Source organism: Galleria mellonella, unplaced genomic scaffold, assembly GCF_026898425.1.
Source record: "Galleria mellonella isolate WM207_F2 unplaced genomic scaffold, CSIRO_AGI_GalMel_v1 utg874, whole genome shotgun sequence".
Taxonomy (NCBI): domain Eukaryota; kingdom Metazoa; phylum Arthropoda; class Insecta; order Lepidoptera; family Pyralidae; genus Galleria; species Galleria mellonella.
The window spans coordinates 463,416-483,255 of NW_026442167.1; the positions used below are offsets into that span (position 1 = coordinate 463,416).

At 33.3% G+C, this 19,840-nt stretch overlaps 2 protein-coding genes across 2 annotated transcripts; both read right to left on the reverse strand.

Annotated features, from left to right (window-relative positions):
• LOC113519066 (uncharacterized) lies at positions 1-2,119 on the reverse strand. Its single transcript, XM_026904112.3, has 2 exons — positions 1,756-2,119; positions 1-490 (listed from the first exon to the last, which is right to left on the reverse strand). Exons 1-2 carry the CDS (start codon positions 2,081-2,083, stop codon positions 87-89), a joined length of 732 nt encoding a protein of 243 aa, XP_026759913.3. The 5' UTR covers positions 2,084-2,119; the 3' UTR covers positions 1-86.
• A 6,454-nt stretch (positions 2,120-8,573) lies between these two features.
• On the reverse strand, positions 8,574-19,617 carry LOC113518897 (zinc finger protein 668). The gene is made up of 7 exons (XM_026903922.3): positions 19,079-19,617; positions 16,739-16,863; positions 16,063-16,195; positions 15,382-15,549; positions 14,432-14,548; positions 11,426-12,152; positions 8,574-10,687 (listed from the first exon to the last, which is right to left on the reverse strand). Coding segments are annotated over exons 1-7 (1,599 nt in total). The 5' UTR covers positions 19,407-19,617; the 3' UTR covers positions 8,574-10,686.
• Positions 19,618-19,840: the final 223 nt, after the last annotated feature.

Sequence of the window (19,840 nt, forward strand, 5' to 3'; positions counted from 1 at the left end):
AATTAGGAAATGCAAATATTTTATACTTTGAAAAGACTGTTTATTTATAAACATATATTAGACTGTTTATTTATAAATATATATTGTTAAACATTAACTTTCTTTTTATATATCATCTCAACATCCTTAGCTTGGTTGTTTTTACAGTAAACAGCTATGTAGTCTTTACTATTTCTAACCTCCTCCCACTTGTATAATATCCAGTCATCAGTGACATCTCCAAAAGGCTTAGGATCCGTATGGACCCCTTTACCATCCCCTGGACCAATAATTATCAACACTCTTCCGGAAAAATATTTCAAATATTCGTTAAAAGCATCTCTGTTATTGAAATAACAGAATAACAAGGCTGTCGTGTCTCCTCTTAACAATAGATTCATTACATTCTTGTCTAACTTGGAGGAAGTGAGCAGGAGAGGTATAAAAGTAGGCGGGGCATATTTACATTGCCACCAAGCGCCATCTACTTCTACTCCTGATACTCGAAAACCTGTAAAATATATTGATAACGTTTTTAGAATTCAGGAAAGGCAATATAGATTACAAAAAAAGAAAAAAATACACATGACTGTAATCCCAGATAGAACAATCAGAGATTGGTCTAGATTGTAACTTAACGTTAGTGAATTCAACACTCGCCAATATAGCCAAGTAGCTCTCTGTCATCCCTCATATTAATTTGGTTTACTTAATGGCTTTGTTACCATATTAAAAAAAATTTAAATGTTACATGTCTGATTACTATCACATTCCAACTCACGCCCTCTAGAGTTTACGATCAGAGAATTTTACTGTTTATAGTATTATTATAAATATATAAGGTAGTTATTATCCACATCTTCGTTAGATTAAGTACCAAAAAAGGCAATGACCAATCAAAATAAAAACTTCCCCAAAGTTTTTTTTTATACTACTGAGGCGCCAACCAATCATACGGGCCCCCCCAAAAATTATAATAAATGCCACACAATCACTGCAAGCGCCTGATCCTCAAACTATGATACCCTGTGTTATGAGCAAGCAGGCAGCGAACATCTGAGGGTACAACCGAAAACACTCAGACTCAAGTTAAATCGGAAATATCCGTTTCTTAAATTAGCCCAACCGGGAATCGAACCCGGGACATCCAGACAAGTAGAAATCCATAGAATTTTTTTTTTATACAACTTAGAATGGCAATCAAGCTGACGGCCCACCTGATGGAAAGTGGTAACCGTCGCCTATAGACATGAGCAGTACCGTGATCATAACAAAGTATACTGTTTCGCCCATGATACCCCCCATGCGTTGCCATTCCTGAGGACTCAGATGTTATTCCTTTGTACCCAGTAAATTCACGCCATATCCCACCCTTCAAACCGAAACACAGCCATGCAAACACAACTGCTTCACGGTTGAAACACGAAATTGACAGAGGTACCCAAGCAATCGACTTTTGTACAGTCTCCCTTTGGCATTTGTTAATATGTTATCACTTTGTTGACCGGGAATTCTGTCATAGTTGAAATTTTTGAATTTAAACTAAAATTGTAATAAAAACCAAAATACAAGGAAAAGTAATTTTTTAGCCATGAACGCTTTGTAATCCAAACGGTCTTGCCCGTCGTGGTAGGAGGACGTACTTACACGCCAGTGCAACGACGAGTTTACTCGTCACCGGTCAGCAAAGTGTTATAATATTATAGATGCTACATAGTACTATGTACCTAAGGGAATCCAAGCGCAAACAAACTACAAATGAAAATAAACACCAACCCGTCGCCTCACTGAGGATCCATTCCAGCAAGCCACTACCACACCCTATGCTGAGCACCCCGTTACATCCCAGCTCTACCAGACATTCAGTCAAGAAGCGCAAATTTGCCTCTGACGGGAACACCCATAACAATTTATTCCTCTCCGGGTGGTCGTGACACCTGTCCACTATCTCTCGCCATTTCTTTTCTTTGTACAAGTCCACCACAGTGACCACAAAATTGTCTTCGGTCTCCATGTTAGAACCGAGTTCACTGGTGAATAGTGTACGACTCGTTGACACACCATGGTTATTTCTGTAAAAATCCAATTGCTGGCGTATGATCATTGAACAGTCAAGCTGCCGGTAGTAGTTCTGCGACAATTTGCGTAGGGATAGCAGGGTCGTATTCAGAATTCATATTACGATTAAGAACAATTATATGCACTTATTATATTATACCTAAAATTATATCAGCTGACGTCATAGATTATTGATACAACCTCCGACTATCCTGGCCCTCTGAACAAGTAGCAAGCGAATTCATCGATGGAATGGACCTCGATTAGATAGATTCTATGATGTCGACGATGGCCTGGTATACATATTTTATTATTTGCATTTGGACTAAGTATTTCATCCTAACTGGAGTAAAACTGGAACGTTGACGTCACTACCTATACTGATAAAAAAACATTAGATTTTGTTTTATTAAAGGATAAATTTAAATAATACTGAAACAATTTTTAATATTATTTTACCTATAGAGCTACTTGGGCTGTATTTTTTAAGCAAAAACCTCGGTTTCCTCGGTAGGAGAAAAACTAGACTTCACTGTCTCCTAACTCCACATTAACGTAGATCCACAGAACAGAATCAATGTCATTAGCCGTCCAGTAAAATTGAACATTTTTATATGAGGCTAAAAGTTATAATAAATTATATAATATATATAATGGTGCCGGTTATGCACATGCATGGCACACCTGCAATGCCGCTGGTGTTGTGGGTGATCATGGGCGGTGGTAGTCACTTACCATCAGGTGAGCCGCATGTTCGTTTGCCCCCTGTGTTGTAAAAAAAAATACCAGTACGAGTCCAGCTGTTAATTTAATATGAGAGACTCAAAATATAACAATGACCTGTGTTTCCTTGAGATATATGTTCAGTTATACAGTAAAAAGAATATTAATAAATAAATAAATAATCTTTGGTAACAGAACAGGTGTGTGACCTAGTTACGTCCCTGTGTTTTTACCATTGGCGTTTTAATAATATTTGGCTGATGCCCAAGAATATTGTTTCAGTTAACAGCCAAAAAATTATATGGAAGCCCTATCACCTCACGAGACGAGTTACGGGATAGAGGTGTGAATTTAATATATTTAAATAAACAATTAAGATCCATAGAATTAAATATTTCTGTTCTGGATTCTAGTTCTGTTTTTTTTTTTCTTTTTTTATTCATTGTTTTTATACTTGTTTATTTTAATTTTTGTATTTTTTTCTTTTACTTTTTATGTAATAGCTACATCAATATATATATATTTGATAATGAAACGGTGCCCCGTGTAGGTGCAAACTGAAAATCAGCGCTGAACGAACATCAGTCCAGCAAAAGCTGAGTTTGTACCTATTGCCAGGCGCATACGATTACTGCACAATATATTGATTAATTAATATATGTACATTATAATTTGTGAAGAATGGCAATAAATTTAATTTTATTTATTTATTTTATTTAAATTACGACTAGAGAAATAAAAACAAATGTAAGCCAAAAATTCATTTTATTCGTATCAAATTGTCCCGCAATTTCACAAACAATTATAATTATAAAAATTTATTAAAATACACAAATTGATAAAAAAAAAAATAGCTATGCAGGATCAAAATATTATTAATATAATGATTAGGTATTGTGAAGATTGCATGTGTTCGACATTGGGCTAAATCGCCGAAATGGCGGCAATTGTTGCCGTGTCCAGTAAACTCGACGTAACGATATGCCGCACCACAATTTTTTTTTCTGCAGAATATATTGTAACATAATTTTGATTTTTTATTTTTATAATGCTCCATTGAACTATTGAGGATAGAAGGGGAAAAATGTTAGGACACATGATACGACACGACGAACTTATGAACATTATAATAGAAGGTAAGGTAGAAGGAAGAAGGGGGAGAGGGAGACCGAGACATAGTTACATCAGGCAGATCAAGGAAGGAGTTGGTGTCGTGTCGTATCAAGAGGTGAAGAGACTCGCTGAAAATCGTAGTGAGTGGCAAGAGCTCCACCGACAAGAGCGCAGCTCTTAAATGGATAGATAAATAGATTTTTATAATATAAATTTATATATTTATATATATAATACATGATGTATATTTGATAGAATTATAGGCAAACGTGACCATTCGTTTTATAACAAATATTCGTTATTAATAATTTAAATACCTAAAGAACGAAAACTTAAAAAATATATATATATGAAATGAAATTTATTTGCTAGAAACATTGTAGAAAAGGTGTTGCATTTGTGAAGTTTATAAGTTGTCCATTATGTTTCGCCACATCAAATGGCATGCTAATATTAATTATTGAATTTATCTACAGATAGGCCATTTTATACAGGCACATTATATATTTAATTTTCAATTATTTACTACGTTATACAATAAATCACTACTAGTACCAAGTGCACACTTCCTGTGAAGAACCCAGGAAGCTTCTGCGCTTCTGGGCGGAGCTAGGTTGGCTGTACTAGCCACGACTCATACGCACAATGGCCCAAATGAGAGGCTAAGCGCGGAAAACAGAGTCTTTCTCACATTCACAAGTGCACACTTTGCTCATGCATTATAAGCAGTCAATAAAGTTATTATAAATAATCAAAATGATAGAAATGTACAGGCCTACTAGACATGAGTTACTTATATATTATTAAACTGCAGTTTACTTAAATAATGAATAAAAAAGTAAGCCTTTCCCTACAATGTTGTTTTAAATTTGTTTATAGAACAAACACGTGTAGTCACCATTTTGCTTACGCTAGTGTCGAGTTTACTGAATTTGGCAGTAAAGCGATAGTGTTTATATCACTAAAAATAATATTTTGAGATCAATATGTGGTAGAGATCATGATCTTCAGTCGACATTATAAACTACTAATATAAGAGCCACAGCTCAATCTGCACTATAATACCAATAGTACACACCCCACTAGACGAAATGACAAACGAATCTATCGATAGACACGTTTTCGCTACCTTATGCGTGAAATAGATTCAAGAAAATGAGATTCGCTTATCAGTTGTCTAGGGTGCAGGGGCTACGTAAGTGGCATACGATTCCGTTTCTATATATGTTTACGATTTGGCCTTACAGGGAAGGAACTGGATTATTTCTTACGAGCTATAAGTAATTGAATTCTTGAGGCTAGGATCGATTCTAAGGTGTAATTTCTCTAATCCTATGTCTAAAATTAAAATTCCAATTTGATATCATATCGAAATCTTCATTCTAGGACTAATAACTTCTATTAGAACAAAATATGTCGTATACCACAAGGTGCTTTAGTGAAGAGAATTAAACTAAATGACAACCCATACTGCACAATATGTACATTGTTTAATTCAATTATGTCTTATGGACTTACTTGATTTTTATACTTTTTTATTTCTTTCTGTATTTATTATCCTAATAAGGTACTGAACTTTATATTTTATACTAGCGGGCCGCTAATACAAAATAAATATAAAGTCCCGGATTCGCACGGGTGGACATTTTTACATTTTAAAAAGTGGCTATTAAGGCTGCACACGCGACGGAAGCTTAAAAATGGAGTAATTTCTCCCGTTTTCCCAACATTTCCCTTTATTGCTTTGCTCCTATTGATCGTAGCGTGATGAATTAACCATGATAGTTTCCAGGGGGAACCGCGAGGTCGACCTGGTTGGATATATTGCTAGCAATGGGATTCTTAGTCTCCATTACTTACAATCCCTTTCTCCCCATTCGTCGACTGTTAGGCTGTAGGAAGTTCGCTGGGAGAGGTAGTTTCATAAAATGAATCAATCAATTTCATGAAACTATGAAATGAAAATAGTATATGCAGAGATAGTTTACAGAAATTGCGCCTCAAAATCGACCCTAACGTCTATAATAATGATTTTTTTTAATTTATCCTCTGACAATACTTCTTTGCCACCATTATGTCTTATTGACCATCGATATTGAAAAACTCTTGATTATGAAACGAAAGAAACATGATACGAAATGGAATCGTTTACCATTTATGAATATATTACTCGGATTGAATCTCGATGCTCGAGAATTTCCACGAAATAAGATACTTTTTTTATCACATACTTTTTGGCAAAATGGCGTAATTTTGAACATATAAAATTTACAAAAGTTTGCGTTATTTAAATGTTACAAATGAGCAAGAATTTCATTAAAGTATGTAAACGATTATAGTTGTTAAAAGTGTTTGTACAAATTGTTTTGACATATTGAAAAAGTTAATTTGTTTACTAAAAAAAAAAATTGTAAATATCCACACATGGATAAAGTTGGACTGACAGTCATAGATAAATACTAGGATTTAAACTATCTTAGTTATAGTTTGCTTCAATAAAACTTAATGAAAATGTAAACAAACGGATAATCGATGCTACCAAAAAACAGTCCACTGATGCAAAAAAAAGATCAATTTATTGATTTATTTATCGTAAACTGTGTTTCTGTGATAAATACATCAATACTTGATTTATTCCTCATCAAGTTCTATTGAGACAGCCTATATCTATTACAAGCTCCAGGGACGATCAAGCGGCTTGAGTCAAGCACATACATTTTGCTGCACATAAGACAAATACCTATCGAGCAGTTCCGTATCTGTCTTACAAGCATAAAACATACGTGCTTGACCGTTTACGAATGTCTTTAAGGAACTCATTTCTATACGAGATCATCTTTGTGTCTATGACAATTTTGTCACCTTGTTATCTATAAAACTGTTTGGTAATGTCTTACAAAAATTCAATATCTTCAATCCGATAAATACAATAAATACAGGTTGATAGGTGACATAAAATAATACGATACTTTCTTACTTCTAACACAAAAGTTCAAAAATACCGAATAATCTAAAATTAAGGGCCACTGCATTATATTTTCACACTCAATAAGTAAATCTAAATTTAAAATCCCAAAGATAAATACCTATATGGTTAAAAAAAGATCATTGCTACGACTCTTAGGCGAATAATCACGTTATAAAATAAGGCATTATTATAAGTCCATCGAAACTGGTAAATATATTCAATGAATAAAAATGGTACCGATACAATGTAGATTCAGAAACATTATTACGTCATCATAATAAATTTTATAATCTGCTTCATATTTCGAAGCGATTATTTCTTTCAAATACTTATTTTTCATTTTATATATTTCATTAAAAAAAAATCACACCATGTTTCATAAGCGTATCCATGAGATCAATATTTGCAAATTAAATTAAATTTTGGTCCTTCGAGCCGGATACTTACATATAATCACAGTGTAAAAAAAAAAAAGAAAAAATATATATTTTACATAACAACGTTTCTAAATCTCACAGTTATAAAAATAATAACATCTACCGTAGACTAATTTAAACGTCTTGGACGCACTTAAAAAATAAATGTTAAAAACTTATTGACTCGAATACCTTAAACCGAAATTTATCAAAATGATATAAATTCTAATATTGACGCTATATTGTGCACTATTAATAAATAAGATATGATAAATAGATGAAGATGTTGTGTGAAGTTTACACATATACTATTGGAATATCAATATATACATTCAATCATGGACAATATAGCGTCAACTTTATTATAATCCTAATATTAGTATCGATAATTTTAAACTAATAAATGTAAAGTCACTTTTTAATAGCCTAAAAGCGTTAACGCTTAAAAACTTTAAGTGACAAAGGGTTCCTTGATATACCTAGTATATCCCCAACTATGAATTGTTTCTGACAAGAAAACACATACATACAAATACATTATAAGAAATAATATCTTTAATAAGTAAACGAATTATTATGCAAAATGCGATAAAAGGCTCAAAAATGTTTCGCGTTACAATATAATAATATTAATTCTATATTTAAAAAATTATAATATAGGTATAAGACTTGTTTAGATAAATAATTAAGAAATACGTACATATATATATTTTATATATAAATTATATTTTATATATATTACATCATTGTTAGTTTAATATTAACACCTCAATATTGAGACTCAAAACTAATTAGGGAACAGTTCAGTTAAATTTAAACAAGTCATTTATAATATCATATCATTGTTAGTTTAATATAGAATTAACAGGTCGACTTGGTTCAATACCTAAGAAATATTATAAAACTCTCGATTTTATTATAAAAAAAAAACTCTTTAATTCCAAAAGAACTATAGTAAACTCAAATACAAACATATACAATTACTCTGGACAAACGGAAATGCAACATTTGGGATGTTCAGATTTCGGAATAGAATAGATGGAATGCATAATTCACATAGTATGTAGCTCATTGATTTATGACATTGCCAACGAGAGAGGGATTGCACATATATGACTAGTCCGTAGATGTTTCATCAAGATATTTTTATATTGTATAACGCTCAGATACAACCTGTTTGCATACTTTTTACATAAACTGTGTCGAATATATAATCTAGTAATGTAAAATTTGTTATTGACAAATAATTGACATATAAAACATCTATCATTGACGTGAGGGTGACATAAGAAGACAATATGATTTACAATTTTTATATTCTAACTAGTTCTTAACAACAATCGATGTATTGTTCGTTCTCATATGCGCAGTAACTTACTCTCTTCTTTTCTCCACCTACTTTTTTCATTTCGACAAGAAATTTACCGAAAATCACTACAAAGAACAACTGTAAAATCTTTAGGCGTGTCATTATCATTGACGTGGATGACGACTGATTTTATATTCTACGCATATATAAATAAGGATCATATTACTATGCGACGACATTGGCGAATCGAAATAAAAATCAATAGCATCTTGTCTATATCCCTTTCAGACCCAAGATTTTTTTCTTTCAGATTAAATATATTTTCGTGTTTTGGAGCCAAGCCATCTTGCCGGCACGCACGAGACTACTGCACCACCTAACCGCTAAAATGATTTCTTATTGGCCGGTTTAGAATCTCACTATCATGTTCTTTCAGCTTCGTGCGTAAAAATGAATTGCGCGCGGTTTTAGAGTTTTTTTATACCACTGAGGTGGCAAACAAGCATACGGCCCACCTGATGGTAAGCGGTTACCGTAGCCTATGAACGCCTGCAATACCAGGTGTATTACGCGCGCGTTGCCAACCCTGAAGAATCCTCTTTACCCCCCTTTTGAAGAACCCCATGCTGTATTCTCTTGGGGAAACCTCGGCAGGGAGCTCATTCCATAACCTGAGTGTTCGTGGGAGAAAGCATCTCTGAAACCGCGTTGTACGCGACCATTTAGGCTGTAAGGTATGAGGGTGAACTCCCTGTCGATTGCAAGCCGTACGATGATAGAAAGTGGCCGCAGGCATCATATTGAATAATTCCTCTGAGCACAATCCGTTGTATAAGCGGTAGAATTTTTTAAAGTAACAACTCACGCCCGTATCGTTCAGGTCTGAAAGGTATAGGCCCTTTAATATCAGAACGAGCGACTCATTAACATTCCCAAATGCCATAGAAACCCTACACCGACCCTAGTACTTCAAAATTAGCATAAAAAAAAAAACCGATATAAACTTTCCTTAATCTGAATACAGTAGTGCAATGTACACATTAATCGCTACTCATAGAGAATCGTTCATATTAACAGGAATTGGACGATCACACGATAAGTGAAGTGCTCTAACGTTAAGTATATTAATAAGTATTGTGTATTGCTTAACATTAAAATTGATACAAGTAATATTTCAGTCAATCATTTCATTGATAACAGATATCCAATAGAAGGTACAGTTGTCCACAAAAAAAAAAACAATACCATCCAACTAGGCCTCGTTCGAATAGATAGAATTTTCGATAATAAATCGACAAAAATCGAAAAAGGAATGTTGCGTTGGTTTGGTCGTTTGGAGAGGACGGATGAAAGAAGAATTACGAAAGAGATTTATCGAGCAAGAATGAATGGAGATGCCGATAGGGGCCGCTCTAGACGGACGTATGTTGACCAAATAGGCGAGGTGCTGAAGAAGGGCCAAATTAAAAGTACCCGTAACCGGCGAGCGTGTATGAAAAGATTGATGAATGTGGAGGAAGCGAAAGAGGCTTGTTTGAATCGAAGCATTTGGCGTTCCATTGTTTCTGCCTACCATAATAGGAGACAGGCGTGACAGATATGTATGTATGTATGTATTATTCACTGATAATGTAGCTTTCTATAGAAAACTATCAAATCTTACCTCTTTATAGATATATATTTATTTTCTTTTTTTTTTTGTATAGAAAATGTAAAAATGCACCCGCCTATGCTAGTAATAGTAAATAATGGCGGAGAATCAGTGTAGAAAGAAATACTGAGAATTTAGTCGAGTTAGTCGACTTAGGGTAGTTAGTTCACAAGGAGTTAACCATGATAGTTTACTATGGAACTCGTGTGGAGGTCGACCTGACGTGGTATATACCATGTATCATTTGATACACTAGTTATATGATAAGCGTATCCTTGCTTTTTTACAATACAAACTTTAATATTTAAAAATTTAAACTTATATACCATTCTATTGAATATCTGTGGTGTATATAGACAATTTTTCTAAAAAAATATTTGCGAAAGTGTATATAAAATATATAAAACACGATATACTACAAATACCTGTCTCAATTACATAGCCACCAATCTCAGCCTTCAATTTAATATCTGTAACAAATAATAAATATATTATTAACTAGTGTTACATAAATCCACATATAAGCTGAGTTTTACCAGAGGGAGACTTTGTACAAAAGTCGATTGCTTGAGCACCTCTGTCCCATTCGTGTTTCAACCGTGAAGCAATTGTGTTTGCATGGCTGTGTTTCGATTTGAAGAGTGGGATAAGGTGTGAATTTACTGGGTACAAAGGAATAACACCTGAGTCCTCGGGAATGGCAACTCACGGGGGGTATCATGGGCGAAACAGTATACTCTGTTATGCTCATGTCTATAGGCGACGGTTACCACTTTCCATCAGGTGGGCCGTCAGTTTGTTTGCCATTCTAAGTTGTATAAAGAAAAAAGTTTTTCAAATGGAAATTATCCATTGATTCAAAGGAAGAACTAAAGAATATTATAGAGTCAAACTCATTGATCCTAGCCTAGAATGGAAATTTTATTTAAAAAAAAAAAAAAAAAAAACACGTGTATATCACTGTGTATTGTATAAGTTAATAGAGAAAACAAATGACTCATTCTAAGAAAATTATTTCCAAATGCAATCCCAATTCTTTCCAATCCCAACTCCAATACTTTTTTTCACTTTTGCATCAAGACACCACAAATGAAAGGTTATATTGATATTGATAAAAAAAAAATATATCTAAACCTTTCTTCACCGAGTAACCAAAACGATTGCTCGCGTTGTTACCACCTTCAAATTAGGATTTGACAAAAACTTACCAATTATCAACAGCGATATTATTAAGTTTCATTTTTCTCCTCCAATGCATTTCGGGGCTCGCGCTCCGCTGTAGCTTACTGTCCTCCTCGTTGGTGTCACATGCGTCAATCTCCGGCTTCTCGTACAGTATCTTCTTGTAGAGCTCCTTCCTGTCCCTCGGCGGAGCGCCCAGTCCCAAATTGTTGGAATTCGTTTTCCATTCTAATTCTAATATCTTGTTTCTATTTATCGGAGGCAGTATACAATTATTTTGACTCACCATAGAGTTTGCTTTGTGCATTTTGTGTATATACTCGCTTTCGTAAGCCGTAGACACCTTGGCTTCTGTACACTTGCCAACAATAACACTCTGCCGGGCTATATTCGCCTCCAGTATAACGCTAAGCGACTTATTTGGGTTCGTTTGTCCGGCCGGACTGCTTTCCTGATTGTTCTGGCTGACATTCTCATTGATTTCCATAATATGTTTCTGTATGACTTCCTTTGGCAGGGGAGGAAGCGGGTTCAAGCTCTCCAGCCTGGTCTTCTCGTTATTCTGGTAGGTCTCGTCGGCCAAGCTGCGCTGTCCGTTTGTCTGTTGTATGGTGATCTGCTTGAGAGCACTCTCGTCGCACTCCACCACAGCGGACGTAACATAGTTAGGATGCGTGTTTCGGATATGGCGCTCTAAATTGTCTTTCCTCCTAAACGATCTATTGCATACTTTGCATCGAAACGGCTTCGAATCTGAAAGAAAACATTATTATGAATTATTAATAACTGTGTTTTTTTTTGGGTGAAAATGGTATGCTAACCTCGCCTGCGCTAACGGGATACGCTGGCAGCGGCCAGCAACTGAGGCATTGACGAACGAACGTGCAAATGTGGGCCGAGGCGTAGTCGAGGCACACATACGTGATTCCATCAATGCCTAGTTGTGGCCAAGGCTTGTATAGTACTTTTCTCAAACAATGCGCGGAAATCAAAAATACAATTTTACTTTTTAAATTCAATGACGAATAACGAACAATAATATTTTTTCACGCGCCGTAATGTTCCTCTTTTTTTTTTTCAATAAACAGCTTTCTTTTTGCAAGCCAGTTTGAAATTTAAATAAAATATTTTATTAGTTACCTCCTTGGTAGCCATGTTTCGAAGTAAAAGGTCAATCCATTTTTAAATTACAGGACAGATATGAGTTTACATAGTAATTTATCTGGCCGCAAAACACGACAGATATGGATTTTCATACAACTTTTGCCGGCCGCTGCCCGCATGTATCTGGCCAGTACGGCAATTTTGATTTATCTCGAAGAAGATTGTCAAAATAATGCTCACATTTTCAAGCATGTTTGAGAAAAAATATTTAATTACAAAAAGTTATTATACACTACAGGAATTTTTCAATGAGAAAATTTAATTGTATTTTGTACCAATTTGTTTTAATGTAATAATGTTTTATTTATTTTATGTTAATCGAGTATACATATACATAAATATAAAAATTTAGTTATGTACTTCATGAAATATTTATTAATGTGATTGCTGTGCCCACCCAGGGTTCACGTTGATTCTTTACTTTTAATAACCTAAGACCTAACTTGATACAACATTAAATAGCAATAAATGATTGAATTGAATTAAATTAAAGAGCTTATAGTTTTACGCTCTTCGGGAATGTATTTGTTGGTGGTTTCCGTCACCTACAGCTTGGAGGAAAGGATTGAGGAAAAATGGAAGGGAACGTTGGAAATGCGCAAAGGAAATTAGTAAATGAGAGGAATAAGGGACTTATGTGGAAAAGGAAAGGGGGGGGGGACACTGCAGCGGCTCGGGAGGCCGGGGTCGTATAAACGTATGCCCTTATTCTAGAATCAGGCAGATTTCTAGAGAAGAACCCATCTGACGGGTGGGATATGGCGTGAATTTACTGGGTACAGAGGAATAACACCTGAGTCCTCAGGAATGGTAACGCATGGGGGCATCATAGGCGAAACAGTATACTCTATGTCCATGATACTGCTCATGTCTATAGGCGACGGTTACCACTTTCCATCAGGTGGGCCGTCAGCTTGTTTGCCATTCTAAGTTGTATATAAAAAACGACGTATATGTATGTATTTTATATAGGATATAATAATAATAATAATTTATTTATTTGCTCGAAATGTGGTACAAATGGTATTAAATATTATTGAGCTACACATTTCGCCTTATCTAAAGGCATACAAATTTTTATTTCAGCACATGCTAATTACTTATCAATGGCTTACGTATATGATAGTAAAATTGCAGAATATGGATCATAGTTCTCAGGAATAGGAACATATTAATTAATATCTAATCCTAACCGGTTTATCGTAATATCAAATCCTTTCTTACGGCTTTAATAGAGAAAAATATTTTTTTTTTATTATTATTATTTACCAACTGAGTGACCTTTACGGTCACCCAATAAACTTTAAAATTTTAATTAAATGTTCGCTTACCCAGATAAAGTATCAGTAACACATATGTACAATTAAATGTCTAAAAATAAAAATTTATATATTACAATGGTGGTAAAATAATATTATCGAACCATCCGAGAATAAACGTTACTGTACGCATGAGAAGGACCATGGACATTGTAACATTTACATCAGCGTCTTTATAGTGGATAATGGGTGGATGGCGCTACAATTAAAAGTGTACATTGATATAATGCTGAGAGATTACCTTGGTTTGGTTTGGTCATTTGGAGAGGATGGATGAAAGAAGAATTACGAAAGAGATTTATCGAGCAAGAATGAATGGAGATGTCGGTAGGGGCCGCCCTAGACGGACGTATGTCGACCAAATAGGCGACGTGCTGAAGAAGGGCCAAATTAAAAGTACCCGTAACCGACGAGCGTGTATGACAAGATTGATGAATGTGGAAGAAGCGAAAGAGGCTTGTTTGAATCGAAGCATTTGGCGTTCCATTGTTTCTGCCTACCCTAATGGGAGACAGGCGTGACAGATATGTATGTATGTATGTAGATTACCTGTGTGCACGGCGGTGTGCCGGCGCATGTCCTTGTTGGAGTGGAAGGCGAGCGGGCAGCGCGGGCACTGGAACGCCCTCCTGGCCGCCGTCCGCCCCGCGCGACCGGCGCCGCAACCTGCGACCGCTGATCATGTTATCATGTTTGCCCCAATTTGACCAACATCGGTCCAGTTTTAATAAAATTGAGCAAGTTTAGTCCAATTTGGCCAAGTGTTCTTTATCCTTTATTATACACAAAACATAATGTTAAGCACAATTCATTTTAAACACAATGTACAAAGGCGAGCTTATATCTAATAAAAGATTTCTTCCAGCAAACAAGTTTTTTTTTTATATAACTTAGAATGGCAAACAAGCTGACGGCCCACCTGATAGAAAGTGGTAACCGTAGCCTATAAACATGAGCAGTACCATGGACATAACAGAGTATACTGTTTCGCCCATGATACCCCCCATGCGTTTCCATTCCTGAGGACTTAGATGTTATTCCTCTGTACCCTGTAAATTCACGCCATATCCCACCCTTCAAACCGAAACACAGCTATGCAAACACAATTGCTTCACGGTTGAAACACGAATGGGATAGAGGTACCCATGCAATCGACTTTTGTACAAAGTCTCCCTCTAGTAGTAAAAAGTGTAACCAAGATTGGTGAAATTAATTTTCCTTCAAAAAGAGGAGATTAAAGCCAAATCGGCTAAGTTCAGTTTTATCTCCTCCTATAGAAATTGGTTGAAAATAAATGTAGCAACAACTTCACAAAACTCATTAAATTACCCAACATTTACTCCAAAAATAAAAATTTTGACCTCTGCCAACTTTTCTATCGTATCAAAAATACCATGCTTTTTTTAGATCAATAAACCCACATTAATCAAAAACGAGATCGAAAATAAAATATAAAAAATTCACATAATATAAATAAAAAAATACAAATGTAGACTGACCGTCATGTTTGGCGACATGTTTCCTGTAGTTGGAGCCGTCCCGGAATCGGCGGCTGCAGATCTCGCACGAGAAGGGTCGCTCCTCAGTGTGCGTGAGGCCGTGCTTGCGGAGTGATGTCACATTGTTGAACGCCTTGTTGCATTGGGGACAGGCATATTTCTTCTCCCCTACAATTTAATAAAAAAAAAAAATTACTAGTATATTCCAAACCACAAAAGAATTTACTCCGACAAAGAAATCAACAAAATTAAATGGATACACTTAAAAAGACAAGAATCTGAATACAATAGACTTTGTCTAAAATTCCTTAATCAGCTCCATTCTAAATATTATTCAAATAGCCCCCTACTAGAGGGCTATTTAGGTTGAAAAATAAGTTGAAAGATATAGTTATAAACATTTTATTTTATTCTTATTCACCTTCTGATGGAAACACTGTTAAGTTTCATTCATTCTTCAAAAACATCTTAACATAAAAAATTAACATATGTGCATGATTTTCATAAATAACGTTGCATGTAAAACCTTTTTAATAATTATAAAGTCTCTAATATCAGCATGCACGCGTGAGATAGTCATAACAGAGAAATATACATAAAGATAAAGATATAAGTATTGCAATTCAGTTCATTTGCAAGTTTTTTTTTTTTTTTTATAATATCATGACATTTGCAACTTACTAGTGTGCTTCAGCTTGTGTCGCTGCAACTTGGACATTTGGAAAAAGCTGTCCCCGCAGACGTCACACGCGTACGTTCGCTCGTTGCGGTGCACACGCATATGGTACTTGAAGTGTGAGTGCGTAGCAAAACTCTGCAATAGTTCTTTATTTGTAAAAAAAAATATAAATATGCATCAAAGGAGGGCTATGAAATGTAAATTCAAATTTCTAAACTTTTTTTTTCTATATTGTCTCTATCTTTTACTGTGTTAATAGAATAGGAAATATATCAAATATTGTAAATCTGTAATTATTTATAATTACCAAAAATAACACTATAATATTATAGTTTTTAAGAGATGTGGATTTTGTTATATAATATATAAATTGGATACTTAAAACACGTGTTCTATTGTTGGATAAATCCATCTGGGATTGTTAAAAGATTAAACAATGGCAACCCCAAGTAAAATTGTAATAGCAAATATTTAGCTCATAGTAACTAAGAGCTTAAAAGGGCTACTCATAAAATTTACAAGTAATCCTTATTAATATAATAAATATGAATATAAGTTTGTTTGTTTGTTACTTGTATGCAATTTTGTATATACATACTATATGAGATGGACACTCGGCCTCACAGATAAAGTTATGGGTTAAAGCTATTTTTTTTACAATTTTTAAAAGCACATCACCTTATTGCATTCAGGACATTGATAAGGCTTAAGCTGCCCATTACAGTAAGCATGGTAGGCCACCTGGCTGCGAGCATGGAACCTCTTCTTACACACTGTACAGTAATAACATCTCCCGTTTGCATCTGAAAATAGAAGATGTTTTCTAATAAATAAAAAGACATTACAATGTTTGTTGAAATGAATTAAAGAAATGTTTTTATTCAAATAAACTTAGGTTTAAGCATTTGTGAATAGACAATTTTTTTTTTCATTACCTACATTTACATTGATCATTGGAAATGCAATTTCAGCAAGAAGTTGCATTTTTCAAAAAGTTTAATTATATAAATAATAAATCTGTGTCAATACAAACTACTAAGCAGTAAGCATCAAAACATAAGTGATCAATTAATGATTGAATATTAAAGTTTCTGTATTTGTTGTCTCAAAAAATAACCAAGAATGTGATAATTATGTAATACAGTGAACACTCTATATAAGCATCCTCTCTGTAAGCAACATTCTTTATATTTTATTTATTCTACTCAGCTTAGTTAGTAAAAGAAATAAGTAAAAATATTTTCCAGATGGTAAGTATTTTTATATTCCTTTTTCCCCTATAACCAAATTTTCCCAACAAGAAACTTTTTATTGAAATTGGTTCAAATGAGTTGCTTATATACACATTCATTATATATATATATATATATATATATATATATATATATATATATATATATATATATATATATATATATATATATATATATATATATATATATATATATATATATATATATATATATATATATATATATATATATATATATATATATATATATATATATATATATTATATATATATATATATATATATATGGCCTATCTATGATATCACTAGGTAGTTTCAATAATTCTTTTTATCTGATAAAAACAATATTTAGTAACGATAGTCTTCAGGGGGGTTTTTTTTTTACCTGATAGGGTACATTAATGCAACGAAGACTAAACTCACCATTTCTAACAATCCCTTCCCCCCCCCCCCCCCGGTAGTCTTCAAGTTAGTATCTTTATTTTTCTCATGAATTAAGATGGTTACAAATTATCATAATTTCATTTTCTTCGAAGAACAATTGATAAACTTATTACACTACACCACCACTTTGTTGTACATAAAATAGACATAGTCATAATTGATACATAATTGGAAATTAAAGGATCCAAGTATCTACCTCAACAAAAAACATATTTAGAGGGTGGGTGAGCCATATTCACCCCAAAATTGTCTGGTGCCCAACCCACTGATAGGGCATAACATTGTATCAGCATACGGATATATATATACTAAAAATACAACACATCTTTTCCCCCCCCCCTGAAAATTGTAGTCTTCTTGTTACAAAAACTATCTTTATTTTTTTGTTACATGGATTAAGATGGTAATAAATACTTAGCAAACAATTATGGCACTGTCTTTTTACTTTTAAATAACAGTAAATAAAATAAAAACTACACCACCTTTTTTTTGTAATAAAATATACATAGTCATAATTGATACATAATTGGAAATTAAAGGATCCAAGTATCTACCTCAACAAAAAACATATTTAGAGGGTGGGTGCCATATTGAACAAAATTGTCGCTGTGTCAACCCACAAAACAGGATGTGCATAACTTTTAGCACATGCACACTGTGTCTGTTACATATCTAAAGTTTTACATACACATTTTTTCAAAGTTTTACAGTGTCAGAAAGATTTAATTTTTCTTCTGAAAATTGTCACTTTATTTTTATAAATTCATTAAAAAAAAAAAAAAACTATTTTGAAAGAAGTTAAAAGAATATTTTCATTTAGAAACTAAAATTTTTTTATTCTTGTAATATATACTTTGCAAATCAATTATGGCACAATGTCAAATGAAAATTTTTATTTTTATTTTTTACTAAAAATTTGAAAAAAATAACAGTAAATAAAATAAAAAACAGCTGAATTTTTTTTATGTTAATTAGGAATTATCAAATACAACTGAAGTAAATTAATAAAAAAAAGAATATAAATTTAATAAGTTCAAGTAAGCTCTTTCATATCTATTTAGAAGAATAATTGACATGCAAAGCACATACAATACATAAACTTAAACTCTAAAAATATCCAACTGCTTATTTGGTTTCTGTCCATTTCAAATTTATTACTTGTAATAATTTTTAATATACAATATTACCCCTTTATTTCTTACTAAAATATGTTTAAAATTGGTAAATTATGGATAAAAATTTATTATTAAATAAATAATTGGCAAAATAATAATATAAAAATTAATATACACATTTCAAATATAGTTAAACATGATAGATACCTATTTCCACACTTATATGAGATGTCTCTGGTTTTTTCTTCTTCAATAATTCTTCACAAGGTACCAGATGGATGTCAGTAGAATCCTTCAATGCTACAGGCTCCTCTGCTTGAACCACGTTAACATTATCCTCTCTATTGTCCTCAGCGTTTGGTTCAAGATCATCCCTGGGTAGCTTCTTTGTCTTGGCACAAGCTTTACATCCTGATTTCTCATGGAGAAGACAATCCATACATTTGACATGACCGCAGCTCTCAGTCACCAGCCGGTTATCAGTTAAATTAACAGGTTTATTATTATGGCAATTCACACAAATATTTGCATTCATAGTGGCATAATAGTATTTTGAGGTTAGGAAAGATGTTTCAAATTAAAAGTTCATTGTTAAAGAAATCGCAATGATATGATAATCATATTATAAATTACAGATTATATAATTAATAGGTAATCGCTAAAATAATGGCAAATATACAAAAACAAAAAGAAAAATAGTAAACCACTTATTAGACAAATACAAATATTTTATAAATTATAGTGTAACTAGAAGTCATAAAAATCACATAAAAAATTTGTATGATCTGTAATTAATCTAAAATTGTCGTAGACAGAGAAACCTCAGATATTATCCTTTATAAATCAGAAATGTGTACAATTTATAAACTAATATACAAAAATAAATATTTAATAGATCGGACAAATTTAAATCAAATTTAATACATTATTGCCGCTTATAAGAAAATGAGATCCTGTATAACGTTTATG